Raw genomic sequence first — 15,639 nt, 5'->3', positions numbered from 1 at the left:
CAATTATACTCCAATAATGGTGTTAAAAAAGAAAAACCCATTAAGTAATGAACAGGCCAGTTAAGGAAAACTGTATTCTAGGCAGAGAATGCCAAGGCAACAGCCCAGGAGCATAGGATAATGGCTATTTTTTGGCCCAATGGCACTTACTACTCTCAAGTCCTAATTTTGTGATCTACAGTTACATAAATGGTCATGCAGAATAGGTGCTAATGGGGAGCTGTGCCATCCTCTGTCTTCTCTCAGCATTTACTGCAAGCCTCTGGTGATACTCTTGTCTCACTGTATTAAAGTTATCTATTAAAATAGTGTCTCTTTAAGTCACACATGTTCTGCAAGAGCGAGGACCAGTCTTTTTCATCATTTCCTCAGCTATGCGTGTCAGTTGGTGGCATGAAGCAGACACTTAACAGATATCCAAATAGAATTAATTTTTCTAACAAATTTTTTCCCCAATGACTTACCAAACCGTTCTCTTTAACAAGAAAAATTTAGATTGAACTTATCAGAGTTAAAGCATCAAAAACTAACTCTCACTAACTTTTCAGAGTTTTCTAACTAACTTTTCCATGGTGTAGCTACCACAAAAAATGGAGGTTCCTGCAAAAATTAAAAATAGAACTACCATATGATCTAGCCATCCGACTTCTGGGTATATATCCAAAGAAATGAAAACAGGATCTTGAAGAGATACTTTCATCCACATGTCCATTGCAGCATTATTCACAATAGCCAAGATATGGAAACAGCCTAAGTGTCCACTGATGGAAGAATGAATAAAGAAGATGTGGTTTATATATATAATTTAATATTATTCAGCCATGAGAAAGAAGGAAATCCTGCTGCTTGTGACAATATAAATGGACCTTGAGGGCATTATGCTGAGTGAAATAAGCCAAACAGAGAAAGACAAATATTCTGTATTTTGGATGGATACCAAGTCACTCAGAAAGTTGATAGGAAGGCTGGAGATTAAGCTTGGAGGACAAGACTGCTGAAATCACAGCCAAAGATCCCCTATTATACCAGTTAACTTGTCTTCAGGGGCTCCATTGGCTTTGTGGCCATTTGATACTACACTGCTTTTGCTCACTGATACTGTTTCCTTTCATGTACCTTGATACAGATTTAAAGTCCCAAGTGAAACATCCTAGATCTCAGACTCTGCTCCAGCTGCCAGCGGAAAGGGAGAGGGACCATCTTCCCTCCTTGGAAGAGGTGAGTCCTGCCCCTGAACAGGATCCATACCATGGAACAGGTGCCTAGATGAGGACGACGGTTTGATCTTAGGCTGCCTAAGCAACAAAAATGTCCACCAATCTGACTGAAAGGTTTCTGAGTCATCGTTCCAAAGGATGGCCTTCTGTAAAATTTTTAAAATATAAATAAGATAGATTCCTGGTTGTCTGAAATGGTTTAGATAATAGTTCCTCCATGAAGCAGAGACAGATTGAAATACAATACATCCTCACATGGCTATCATCTCCTGAAATGCTAGAAATACCTTTGTGTCAAAGTCTTATTAGAAGCCCAAGAGCTGGAATTTAGAATGACATTCCTCTCCACCCACTCCGCCCCGCCAACCCCCCAACCATGATTTTGCTACAAGAAGGTGGTCAGAAGATGCATTTCCTCTCTCAAGTTGGTTGTCTTTTGTTTGTGACTGATACTATACACAGTGAAGCATCTGTGTTTCACAAAAATAATGTGTGAAAACAGTTTTCAAAAATGCACACTGTGTGTATAAAAAGAAAACCAAAAGTATGGTTACAACTTTGTAGTGCCTATTGAATTTGTCGGTGAATGGAAATCTAATTGCTATCCATTTCTACTGAAGCCTTCTATGAACATTACATTTCCATTAAATAGAGAACTCAGGTATAGCAATATGGTGTTCATGTTGAAATAGTAAAAATCATTACTGACTAGTTGTTTAAAAATTTATACTTCCTCTTGACAAATGGTTAGAGGAAATAACAGAAAATATCATTCATGTCAGCAAAGGTAAAAGGAACATATTTTCTGAAATGTTACAAATAGCTCCCTGGTTTTGAATGATGACTACAAATTATTCTCCTATTCTTCATTTATAATCACAGAAACTCTTCTTCAACACCTGCTGTTATTACCATGGGATTGGCATAAAAATATTATCACTTGCAGGGCTGAATTTAAGGACTGAGGGACCCACAGCTTGGGTTAGAGGGATCAGACCTAAACTGCACTTGTTGCAGAAAAATCTATTCAACACTCCATCCAACGGCAAGAACAAATAATATTGTATTTTTATAAACTTAGTAACAATGTTCATGATTAGTTCCCCTCCTCCTTCTCCTTCTGGTTTTTCTTCTTCAGTGATGTGAATGACCAGTATCCTTTTGATGAGTTGGTCAGTCCGTTTTTTAATGATTTTGTATTTTCTTTTGATGAATATTTGTCAAAAGAAAGGAGCAGTTCAGATAATGAGATTTACAGTTAATAAGCTAAAATCACAAAATGATGTTAGATTAATATTTCTAAAGTACAGCTCTAATCAATATCTGCCCTTAGTCTAAAGTCTTTCACGTCTCTATCTAATTAAGTGTAGAGTTCTGGACTTCAAATGTCTTCAAGCCTGTCTTCTGAAATTTTATTCTGTCCTGTATGTATAGTACAGATCAGTTCAGTGGTTCTTAATCTTGGCTGTACATCATAATCACCTGGGAAGCTTTTCTTTTTCAAACACTGATGCCCAGGTGCAGCTGCGTGCTAATTGAATATGAACCTGGAGATGAAGCTCAGGCATCAATTTGTTTTTTCTGTTTTTTTTTTTAAGGCTCCTTATTTTTGTTATCTATTGTCACAAAACAAACCCATACCAAGACTTATTTGTATAAAACAGTAACCATTTTATTATGCTCCTGAATTCTGTGGGTTAAGAATTTAGATAAGGCATGGCACTGATGGTGTGTCTCTGCTCTACGATATTTGAGATCCTGGCTGAGACAACAAAAATGGCTAGGTGTGTCTCAAACAGCTATGTGCTGGAATCATCTAGAGGCTTCTTTATTCACTTTTCTGCCACTTAGGCTGAGATGACTCAAAGGCTGAGTTCAGATAGTACTGTCAGTCAGGGTGTCTACTCTGCTCCTCCATACAGCTTGGGCTTCCTCAAAGCATGGTGGCTCAAGGTAGTTGGATTTCCTATAGGAATCCCAGGACTCCAGGAGCAAATATTCCACTGAAAAAGGTGGCATTGTGATGCTTTCTATATACCTAGACTCAGAAAGCATAGCATCACTTTTGCTGCATTTTATTCATTGAAGCAGTCACAATCCTTCAGATTCAAGGGGAGGGGACTTACGTCTCTACAGGAAGAGTGTCAATGAAATTGTGGCCATAACAAAAGTTGCCATACACCCCCTGGTAATTCCAATGTACAGCCAAAGTTGAGAAGAGCTGGATCCATTTCTTGCAAATACTGATCTACAGAGCAGGGCTGGGACTTGGGTGAGGCGAATGAGATACCTAGCGTGCAAAGGCAGTCACTCTCAGGATCATGCAAGTGCAGGGTAACACCTCCTTACATTTTGTGCCCAAGGCCATTTATCGGTCTCACACTAGTCTTGCCCCTGCTACAGAGCACCAGTGTATGAATCATGGGTGAAAGAAGGACTTAGATTCTTGGGTCTCATACTTTGATATTCTGATTCAGGAAGCCTGTGATGTAGACTGGGATTCTGTATGTTTTCAGAGATTCCAGTAGACTAATTACAGATTTCCATGTACTTTCCTGGGTGTCATGCCTTTGCTCATGCTGTTCCCTCTACCTGGAATGACCTTTCCTTCTATTTCTATCAACTATAGAATATCTACCAATTTTTAAGATTTAAGATCAGGAGTATTTCAAATACTACCTCTTTTATCAGGCCTCTCTTGGTCCCATAAGCTAAATTATAAACTGTTCCTCCTAAGAAACCCGTAGCACTTTTTTATATGCCTTAAGGAACTCACATTTTGTCCTGGTAGTTTGTGAACTTGTCTTATAGAAAAAACATGTTCTCTTTTCTTGGAGGCCACCAAACGGAGATCTGGATCCACCCCATCAATTCTCACAGGCAGAGTCTTGTTTGAAAAAAAGTGCTATTTTCTTTGACTCATCTTGCTCTGAGACAGTTCAACTTTGTAACCCACACAGCAACTGGTATGTACTGTGCACATTTTAGAAGCACAGTAGATATCTATCCTGATGGAAGGTGAGATTACCATTTTTGCAGACCTCAAATGTTGAATAATTGCCCTCGTTTACATTCTTAAGCATAGATAGGTATTGCATCCTTTATTGTGACTTCACCTTTGGAAAACTTGCTTGAACATTACCTGACAATCTTTTCCCCATAGAGAACTTTTTTTTTTTTTTTTTTTTGATGCTCACTGTATGCAGAGTCCATACCCTTGACCATGGCACTACCACATTTAAGCCACAGAACCCTTTGAGGTAAGCACTGCTATTGTGATTCATTTTCCTGATGAGGAAAACCGAGGCTAAATGATTTAGTAACTTGCTAGATCGCAAAATGACAAATTAACCAGGGCAGGTTCTGAACCTGGGCATCCAAGATTCCAAAAATGTGTGATTTTATCCTCACACTAATCCAGCCCCTCTTTGGTTGGTGGTATCCATTTACCGGTCTTTAGGGAGGGTAGGAAAGACAGGTGCACTTGTTCAAAAGCAAAGTTGGCAAAACCTCTTGGAATCTCTCAACTCATACGGTTTCTACCCGGGGTGAGCTTAGGGGCGTCCTTACTTTGTGCTCTTGCTTCTCAAGACACCTTTCCATCTGTTCCCCCTCTCTGTCTGGGCTACCTCCTTTCTCGCTGCATGTGGGACTGTTATGGAGTGGGCAGATACCTCAGTGTTACATTCAGCCAAGGCCGATGGCGGCGCAGGAAGCGGGGGACGGTCATAGTCCACTCCCCCACAAAGTGGAGCAGCGCTTTGCTACGTGCAGGGATGAGACTGATCCAGTCGCTGCAGCCAAGGGAAGTGGGGGAGGCGCGAGTCGGAGCGCGTGGGAGCGCTGGGGGACAGAGGTAAGGAGGGGGAGAGCGAGCCAGAGAGAGACAGGAGTGAGGCTCGCCGGGAAGCGAACACCAGCTCTGGATCCCGAGCCCAGCAGCAGGCGGGGCAGAGACGGCAGTGCGGCATCCTTTGCCTGAGTCTGTGCAGCCGCCGAGCTCCACTCCCGCTCCCGGCCATCAGGGCTCCCAAGAATGGAGGATTCCCGGGAGACGTCGCCGTCCTCCAACAACTCCTCGGAAGAGCTCAGCTCTGAGCTGCAGCTGTCAAAGGGCATGTCGATCTTCCTCGAAGTAAGTACAGAGGGAAGGTGTTAGATCAGTGCCCCTCCCCGCCCCCACCCACCGCCGTCGTCTTTTTTCTTACTCGGGAGGAGGCGTGTCGGCCCAGGAGCTGATCAGCCAGTGTTTTGCCCCCAGAACACCGGAGAGAACTACCTTCTACTTCGCTTCCCTCTCTCCCTGGTAAACCACCCAGTTAAATGCTGGAGAAATGACCACCACTCAACTTGTAAAAACGGCTGTCCCAGACCTAAAACCTGGGGCTTAACAACCCTTAATAAATTCCCAAAGTTAAATTTCTCAACAGCCTGGATTCCAATAGGGACTAGGTTTGTAAATACAACAGTCTCCATAGGGGTGGGGGGAGTTGTCCCAACTCATCTCTAATGTGCTCTGTTTGCAGCACCCACCTCGCAGATTCTCTGTGGTGACCAAGGGAATCGGTAGAAGTGGCAATGCCTCACCTCCTCCTCCAGCCCCCTAGAAAACACTTTGAAAACATATTTGTTTTTCATTTTTACCAGCGGTGGCCAAGATCTCTTTCATAATGATCCTTTTTTCACTGCCATATCCTATTTTTCCATTTTCCTGCTCTGTTATTGGCCTTCTGTACCTCTCCAAGTTGTAATTACTGTCATTATCTTCATCAATTCAAGCATTTAGCTGTTCTTCTTTTGGTCCTCTCCCTGGCTTCGGTATTGATTCTCTTCCTCCATTTCTCTGCTGTTGATGATCAGTTTTGTTCATTCTTTATTTCCCTTTCTCTGATATTTTTCTGCCTCCATGCTATGGTTTCTATCTCTATAGCAGTTTTATTTCTTATTTGTTTCTCGATTTTGCTTTACTCTCCTTCCTGCTGGTCTCTATATTTCTCACCCTTTTGTTCAGCTCTTTTCTTTGCCTTTAGGTTTTGTGGTTTTCCTATCCCTCAGTTTCCTGCGGGGCACCCAGCTCTCTCAGCGCCTCAGTTGTCACATTCATGCTGTCCCCTGAGGTAGTTTCTGGCTCAGTGGGGACAATTCTGGCATGATAAAAGATGGGCAAAGGGCATTGAAGAGTGATTCGTGCTCTTTCCTCTAACCTTCTCTGAGTTATCATTTCTTATTAAAATCAAGGTGGGGGGGCCAGAGGCCAAATACATTTATTTATTTGTGGAGCAATGAAAATATGAGGAAACCAAATTATTAGTATCATGATGGTGAAGCAGAAATGATGAATATAAGGGAGAGGAGGCAAGGAGCCCTCCCAAGTTTATTTTGAATGGATTAGCTTGAATTTTTTAATTGGGAGAGAAACCCCTATCAATAATTAAACCTAGTGTAAGGCAAAAATATAGATAAGGTTCAACTTTGTTGAACCTAGCAGCCTTCTCTTCTAATCACCATGCAACTGCAATTGGGGATACAGGCATTCTGGGCAGGCCATCTTCTTCCCACCAATACACATGTGAGATTCCAATTTCTTCCACTCAATAAGATTGTTAATACCTCATTCTTAATGAGGTATTAACAATACTAATGAGCACTCATCTCTGCTTAGTTTGGGTCAATCAGATGATGTTATTGGTGCTAATGGTTAAACTGGCTGATATTATTCCTTTTAAGTCTTGCCATTCAAGGCAAAAAAGCCTCTGAGGAACTAAGCAGGTAGAAGGAGGAGGCACACAGCACACCAGAGAAGGAAATCCTCAGGGCCAGACAGTCAGGACCCCTGAAAATCATCTCAGTTATAAGTTTGATGGCTAAACTGCCATGAAGTTGATTCAGAGAGAGAAAGAGGGGCTTCCATTCATTCTGAGCTGATCTTCAGCCTGTCCCCAAAGGATAACAAGTGCTTCCCTAAGACTTTTTTATTTTTCTGGAAAAAAGTGTATTTAATTTATTTAATTAATTAATTTATTATTTATTTATTTTTCTTCCAGTTTTATTAAGATATTATTGACTTACAGCACTATATAAGTTTAAGGTGTACAGCATAATGTACACCTTAATATATCCATAATGTGCACTTACGTACATCATGAAATGATTACCTCAATAAGTTTAGTGAACATCCATCATCTCGTATAGATACAAAATTTTAAAAATAGAAAGAAATTTTTCCTTGTGATGAAAACTCTTAGGATTTACTCTTTTAACAACTTTCACATATAACATGTTGATTATATTTATCATGTTGTTCATCATATTCCTAGTACTTATGTATCTTATAACTGGAAATTTGTACCTTTTGACCACCTCTTCCAATTTCTTCTCCTCCACCCCTGCCTCTGGTGACCACAAATGTGACCTCTTTTTCTATGAATTTGTTTGTTTGTCTGTTTTTTAATATAGTTGACTTATACCACTATGTTAGTTCCTATTTAACAACACAGTGAACTGACATTTCCATACATTTCAAAATGATCACCATGATAAGTCTAGTTAAGATCTGTCATACAAAGATATTACATAGTTATTGACTATTTCCCCACATTGTAGATTTCATACCTGTGACTCATTTATTTTGCAACTGAACGTTTGTACCTCTTAAACTCCCTTAGTTATTTTTCTTTCCCCCACCCCTCTCTCCTCTGTCAATCACCTTTTTGTTCTCTGTATCTATAACTGTTTCTCTTTTGTTATGCTTGATCATTTGTTTTGTTTTATAGATTCTACATATAAGTGATAGCATACAGCATTAATCTTTCTCTGCCTGACATATTTCACTTAGCATAATACCCTCTAGGTCCATCCACTTGTCACAAATGGCAAGATTTCATTCTTTTTTTATGGCATATGTTTTTATATTGCATATATATACCACTTCTTCTTTATCTATTCATCTATTAATGACCACTTAGGTTGGTTCCACATGTTGGCTATTGTAAATAATGCTGCAATGAACATAAGGGGGCATATATCTTTTCTAATTAGTGTTTTCTTTTTCTTCAGATAAATACACAGGAGTAGAATTTCTGGATCATACGATAGTTCTATTTTTAATTTTTTGAGGAATCTTCATACTGTTTTCCATAGTGGCTGCACCAATTTACATTGTCACCAATAGTGCATGAGGGTTCCCTTTTCTCCACATCCTCTCCAATACTTGTATTTGTTGTCTTTTTTGATAATAGCCATCCTAACAGGTGTGAGGTGATATTTCATGGTGGTATTGATTTGCATTTCCCTGATGATGAGTGATGTTAAGCATCTTTCCATGTGCCTGTTGATCACCTATATGTCTTCCTCGGAAAAAAGTCTATTAAGATCTCCTGCCCAGTTTTTAATTGGGTAATTGGTTTTTTGGTGTTGAGTTGTACAACTTCCTTGTATATTTTGCATATTAACCCCTTATCAGATATGTCATTTGCAAATATCTTCTCCCATTCAGTAGATGGAGCTTTTGTTTGTCGATAGTTTCCTTCACAGTGCAAAAGCTTTTAAGTGTGTAGTACCATTTGTTTACTTTTGCTTTTGTTTCCCTTTACTGAGTAGACATATTCAAAAAAATATTACTAATAGTGATGTTAAAGTGTGTACTGCCTATATTATCTTCTAGAATTTATATAGTTTCAGTCTTACATTTAAGCCTTTAATTCATTTTGAATTTATTTTTGTGCATGATATGAAAGAATAGTCCAGTTTGATTCTTTTGTATGTAGCTGTTCAGTTTTCTCAACACTATTTTTTTTTTTTTTTTGGCCGCATCATGCAGCTTGTGGGATCTTATTTCCCTGACCAGGGATCAAACCCGGGCCCCAGAAGTGAAAGAACTGAGTTTTAACCACTAGACCACCAGGGAATTCCCTTCAACACCATTTATTGAATAGGCTTTTTCCTCATATATATTCTTGCCTCCTTTGTGGTAGATTAATTGGCCATATAAGTGTGGGTTTATTTCTAGACTCTATTCTTTCCATTGATCTATGTGTTTGTTTTTGTGCCAGTACAATACTGTTTTGATTACTGTGCCTTTGCAGTATAGTTTAAAATCAGGAAGCATGATACCTCCAGCTTTGTTCTTTCTCAAGATTGTTTTGGTTATTTGTGGTCTTTTATGTTTCCATACAAATTTTAGAATTATTGTTTCTAGTTCCGTGAATGCCATTGATATTTTGATAGGGATTACACTGAATCTGTAGATTACCTTTGGTTTTAACAATATTAATTGTTAATATTGTTAATATTAATTGTTAACATTTTAACAATATTAATTTTCTAATCCATAAACATGGTATATCTTTTCATTTGTTTATGTTGTCCTCAATTTCTTTTATCAGTGTTTTATAGTTTTCTGAGTACAGGTTTCTTACCTCCTTAGGTTTATTCCTAGGTAATTTATTCTTTTTGATGTCATTGTAAATGGGACTGTTTTCTTACCTTCTCTTTTAGATAGTTCACTGTTAGTGTATAGATATGCAACAGATTTCTATATATTAATTTTGTATCCTGGAACTTTGCCAAACCCATAATGAGTTCTAGTAGTTTTTTTGTGATATATTTAGGATTTCCTATATATAATATCATGTCATCTGTGAACAATGACAATTTTACTTCTTCCTTTTTTGTGTCAGCCTGCTGGTGGGCAGGACCAGGGCCCAGGGTGTCCTGGGGTTGGTGCTAGCCTGCTGGTGCATGGGGTTGGTGGACACTTAGGTCACTTCCATATCTTGGGAATTGTAAATAATTCTTCTATGAACATTGAGCTGCATGTATCTTTTTTAATTAGTGTTTTTGTTTTTTTCAGATATATACCCAGGAGTGGAATTGCTGGGTTATATGGTAGTTCTACTTTTAGTTTTTTGAGAAATCTCCATTACTATTTTCCACAGTGGCTGCACCAATTAATATTCCCACCAACAGTATACAAGTGTTCCCTTTTCTCCATATCCTTGCTAGTATTTTTTATTTGTGTCCTTTTGCATAATAGCCATTCTGATCGGTGATATCTCATTGTAGTTTTGATTTGCATTTCCTTGATGATTAACAATGTTGAGTATTCTTTCATGTGCCTGTTGGCCATCTGCATTTCCTCTTTGGAATAATGTCTATTCAGCTCTTCTGCCCATTTTTAATTTTTTTTTTTTTTTTGATGTTGAGTTGTATGAGCTGTTTATATATATTGGTATAAATCTTTTATCAGTCATATCATTTGCAAATATTTTCTCCCAGTGAGTATTGTCTTTGCAATATGGTAAAGGGACATTTTCTTTGGTACTGTGTATAACATAGCTGTGTATTATATTATCCAGATTTTTTTTCTAGCAGTATACAGTATCATTTAGGGCTAATTTGATTGCTGTTAACAGAAAAAAATAACCCAAACTATTTTAAGATTTTAAAAAATAACAATTTATTGACTCTTGTAATGAAAAGCAGAAATCATCTTTTCAGGATGGCTTGATCAGGGGCTCAGAGAGTGTCATCAAGATCCAGTTTCTCTCAGCCTCTGGATACTCCTTTCTTGAATGTTAGTTATTTCCAGGTTGTATATTATATTAACTTCCTAGGGCTTTTATAATAAAGTACTAAACAAATGGTGGTTTAAACAACAAAATTTACTCTCTCAGTTCTGGATGTTAGAGGGGTGAAATCAAGGTGTGGGTAGGACCATACTCCCTTTGAAGGCTCTAGGGGAGAATCTGTTCCATGCCTGTCTCCTAGCTTCTAGTGGTGACCATCAGCCCTTGGCATTCCTTGGCTTGCAGCTGTATCACTCCAATATCTGCCCCTGTTATCACATAGCCTTCTTCTTTGTGTCTCTGCATCTCTGAATTGCTCTCCTTATAAAGTCACCAACCATTGGATTTAGGGTCCAATCCAGTAAGGTCTTAGTTTGATTACAACAAAGACTGTATTTCCAAACAAGGTCACATTCACAGTTACTAGGGATTAGGACTTCAACATTTGTTTTGGGGCAATACAGTTCAACCCGTGACATATACAATTATAACAAAGCAGCTCCTTACCTATATTTTCCTAGGTTCAAAGTCAACAGAAGATAAAGTGTTTCTCTCTTGACAACTCAAGGAAATCCATGGCTTCATTGGCTTTATTGTGCTAATGCCTGAGTAATCACTGTAGCCAGAGGAGTATGACACTCTGTTTACTAGGCTTGAGTACTCTGCCCAACCCTGGAACACATGGTCCAAGACTGGAGGAAAGATTGGTTTCCCAGAAGAAAATTAGAAATCTTTACTAAAGATACTGGATGGTCAAGCAGTTCATATTTATCAAAGACAATTTAAGATAGTCTCAGATAATAAATTAACTCATAAAAGTAAGATATACTATAGACGCAAGAGCTCTTATTTATCCACAATTTATTATTTTTGTTCCTGTTTATTCCCCGTGTTATTATATGATTGACTTATATTAAATAGCACATATTTAAAGTGAAAGGTTGATGCATTTTCACATATTTATATATATGTGAAACTTTTACCACAATCAAGAAAATAAATATATCTACCATCCTAAAAAGTTTCCTCATGCCCTCTTGCAATCCAGCCCTCTCTGCCCTTGCATTCCTACACAACCCTTAATCTGCTTTCTGTTACTATTTGTATTTTCTAGAATTTTATATAAATGGAATAATATATCTTCTTTTGTGTCTAGGTTTTTTACTCAGCATAATTACTTTGAGATCTATCCAAGTTATTGTATGCATCAAGAGCTCATTCCTTTTTATTGCTCAGGAGTATTCATTGTATGGATACACCATGACTTGTTTGTCCATTCACTTGTTTATGGACATTAGGATATTTTTAATTTTTTACTATTGTAAAGAAATATTTCAACTGGGAAAACTTTATTTTAAATTGGAATTTCTTTCATTTAATAATGATAAATTATGTGGGAGTATAATGTTTCCTGCAATACTTACAAAAATGGTGATAAAATGTTTCCTTTTTCTTTTCCAGATACTGAGGAGAGCAGACAAAAATGGTAAGAGCAAAAGTCTACAGTTTTTACTTATTAATCTCTTACTGTTTAGATCACTTTATATAGAATAATATGGAAGAGAGAGGGGAACACAAGAAATTGACACATAAAATGTCAGTTTCTTGTACCAGTAAGAGTTTAAGAAGAGTTCATGGCTCCAGTTTAGGCGAGTTCATCAGAAGTTGACAGAGGTATCTGCATTTGACAGGAAGATGGAATTTATGCCTTTGAAGTGAGGAGCCATCATACTTGGGCTCTAGCTTTCCCTTTTGTGTTGTGCTTTAAACTAATTTTAAAGTAATAATAGCTTCTATTTGTTGAGTATCTACTGGGGTAAGTGCTTTGCATTCATTGTTTCTTAGAGTTATCAAATATAGATCTGAGACTTGAACTTTAGTCTGTGTGACACCAAAGTCCAGGCTCTCAACATTGAATTTTATAGTGGACTTGGGGCTAATACACTCTAAGATGGTTACCTGGAACTATGTATTACAGACTTATCTCTACTCCATGGCTCTTGAGCATAGCTCTCCTAGTCGAATTGTATGCACTGTGAGTGATAATCTATAGAGGCAGACAAGTAGCAGAAACCAGAAGGAAAAATTGTTTTGTCAAAAGAACTAAAGTTGAAATGACGCCTGCACAAAGTCCAATTATAAGCTGTCATAAGCAATATCTTTTGAATCCTTCATTCCACTATAAATTTTGTTCCACAGAATACCAAATCAGAGATTATTGAATTTATTCTGCTGCTGTAGTATAAGTACATAACAGAGCTATACTCTTGACAAGAGTTTCTTGACAAATTTAGGGTTCAAAAAGTCCTTTTCTTGAATCCAGTTCTTATATATGGGGAGAAATTACAGGCAGAATCTAGATCTGACAGACATGTGTTGTAGTCTAGTTGCCCATTAAGCTGCCAGATCAAGGAAAGCTTGACTGGCACTCAACACCTTGCCACACAACAGAAAATATATAAATCTAAGGAGCAATAAAATAGTGCCCCAAATCCTGATAATATTTAATTGTGCCTACCCAATTAAATGTTTTCTCAAACTATGTTGCAGTCAAAGGGTTTTTTTTTTTTCACTTGAACCACTTGATTAATTTTTAAGACAGACATAATGATGCTATCATCTTGTCTCCTCATTCTACTCATTGGCCTATGCTTGATATCTAGCTCCAGTGATGCTGAAAGCACAACTGAGTAGTCCATTTGTCTCCATGCTACCTGCCTCTACTTTGGCAGCCATTTTCAACTCAGAAATACCTTGTCTCCCTCTCTACCTAAGATCCTAATTCTCTCGAGGCTACACTTTCCTTTCCTTGGACCCCAGTGCTCTGATAGAGGGTCAGTATTACCTTTGTACCTATCACTTTTCTTTCCATCAAAACTTACCTCCTTGGCAGCCCACTATCATAACCCATGATATGGGTTATGCACACAATTTAACATAATTTCATATGTTATGCCATGTAGAGTGGTCATTGGCACTGGCAACCCCATGTGGTCCCATTCAGTTCCATGTTTCCTCACCTGTCTCATCCCCCCCATATGATACCTCTACCCTTCTTGTTCCCTTTCCTAGTGCCCAATCCCAACGTGTTGTCAAAGCTACCTGTCCTTCTGCTCTTGTTCCCACAATCTTCACCATGCATCCTCCTCTGCAGCCCTCTGAAGCACTTGGGGCTCCACGTGCCACACTTCTGTGGTGTTGTCCCTGCTTTCATCTCCACCTGCTCTGGCCTTTCAACCCTTAGTCAGCTTGAGAACTCTGAGGTATTTCTTACATTCCTGGTCAAAGGCACTTTATCTGGGAAGCACTCATCAACTCCACCAGAGAGAGCTCCACCCTCTCTCTCCATACTTTGGCATGTATTGATTATTGCCCTTTGTGAGGACTAAAATTGTTTGTTGGTGATTCTACTTCTCTAAACCAAACATGCCTTTCTATGGTAAGGAACTTGTCTTATGAGTAGACACTATGCCTAGGCAATACTAGGTGCTCAATGGATATTTGTTTAATGAATTAATAATAAAGTACATTCTACTCCATTATCCATCCCCCTTCCCGCTGTCCACTCTTCCCTCTGCCTTTCATCCCACTTACTCTTCTCCCTCATTCTCAGTGTAAAGTGAGGGGAGGACAGGGTCAGGCAGGTATGGGTTTAAATCACAGCTATGCCACCTAGTAGCTGTGTGACTTTGGGTAAGTAACAAACTCTGTACCCTCAGCTTTCTCATCTACAAAATAGAGATAATGACATCTACCTATGTCATGGAGTTTTAAACAATAAATGAGATAACATATGAAAATTTCCCAGGGCAGTGCATAACATATAGTAAGAATTTATACCTGCTCATTTTTCTGGTATTATTAGGATTAATGTGATCAGTATACTACTGAAAGCCTGAGTTGTTTTTGTGTTGTGGTGCTTTGGAGACACTTGGTGACATTCTAGTCATTTTTATTTCAGTGGAGTTTAGTTGGAAAAGCAGACTATTTACCATACAAGCAAAATTGAAAAACAGGAAAAGGATAGGGATAATCTAATGTAAATGAGAGGATATTAGCATAAAAAATCTTTCTGTACCATGTGCTCATCACATTCTGTATTGGCAAATAAACAGGTGCTACATGTACTTCTCACATGATAGAATACCTTATGGACTGCATAATTGGTGATGGAATAACACAGGGAATAAGGGACTATAAGCAGTATGATAGATAGCATGCCACAGTACAGATTTAATTTTGGAATCTATCTCACATGAAAGGGAAGCTTCTGGAGAAATTGGAAAAAAATAATACATGATTAGAGAGATCTTGGCGGGGGGTTGGTTGTTGTTTTTAAATCATAGACTAGGGTCGTAGACATAAAGATAGACCTTAAAATAGTATTGTATAACAGAGACACAAGTGCTTTGATCTAAAGAGCCTAAAATTAAACACAGAAATGCAAAACTTACTTCTATGCAGGTCGAATGAAAATGGAAATGATAACATGGGCATTTGTAAAATATACAAAAAGAATTTTTTTAACATTCTCAAAGGGCAAAATAAAAAGGCTCATTGTAATGAATAATATCATCTAATTCCACTTGTAGATGTGCATTTGCTAAGATGTGCTGCCATCCTTGATCTGCCTTTCTTGGTCAGCAAATAGGCAGGCTGTATGAATGACACTTTTGATCCCAATGTAATGACTGATCTCTTTAAGAGATCATTATAGTTCTCCTCAGTGGCCTTTAGACCACTCCAATAACCTGTACATTGTAAATCTGTGAGGGTAGAGACCATGCCTATTACACATAGCACCAGGCCCACAGTGGTGAGCCAAATGCCTGTCACAACATAGGTGCTCAATAAAT

The 15,639-nt window shown here is 38.4% G+C and overlaps 1 protein-coding gene across 2 annotated transcripts in view; it reads left to right on the top strand.

Moving 5' to 3' along the window:
* Positions 1 to 5,001: 5,001 nt before the first annotated feature.
* The window catches only part of NECAB1 (N-terminal EF-hand calcium binding protein 1), a 267,113-nt gene continuing 256,475 nt past the window's right edge, over positions 5,002 to 15,639 (top strand). Inside the window, exons 1-2 of one of the 2 annotated variants that reach the window (XM_067711804.1) lie at positions 5,002 to 5,352; positions 12,245 to 12,269. In XM_067711804.1, the coding sequence (XP_067567905.1) occupies positions 5,254 to 5,352; positions 12,245 to 12,269 (124 nt within the window). In that variant the 5' untranslated portion in view covers positions 5,002 to 5,253. The remainder of the gene's footprint in view (positions 5,353 to 12,244; positions 12,270 to 15,639) is intronic. The other variant, XM_067711803.1, reaches the window with a different exon arrangement.

Source organism: Pseudorca crassidens, chromosome 17 (assembly GCF_039906515.1).
Source record: "Pseudorca crassidens isolate mPseCra1 chromosome 17, mPseCra1.hap1, whole genome shotgun sequence".
Lineage (NCBI taxonomy): Eukaryota > Metazoa > Chordata > Mammalia > Artiodactyla > Delphinidae > Pseudorca > Pseudorca crassidens.
The sequence above is the reverse complement of the archived record's forward strand: the minus strand, read 5'-3'. Positions and strand labels throughout refer to the sequence as shown.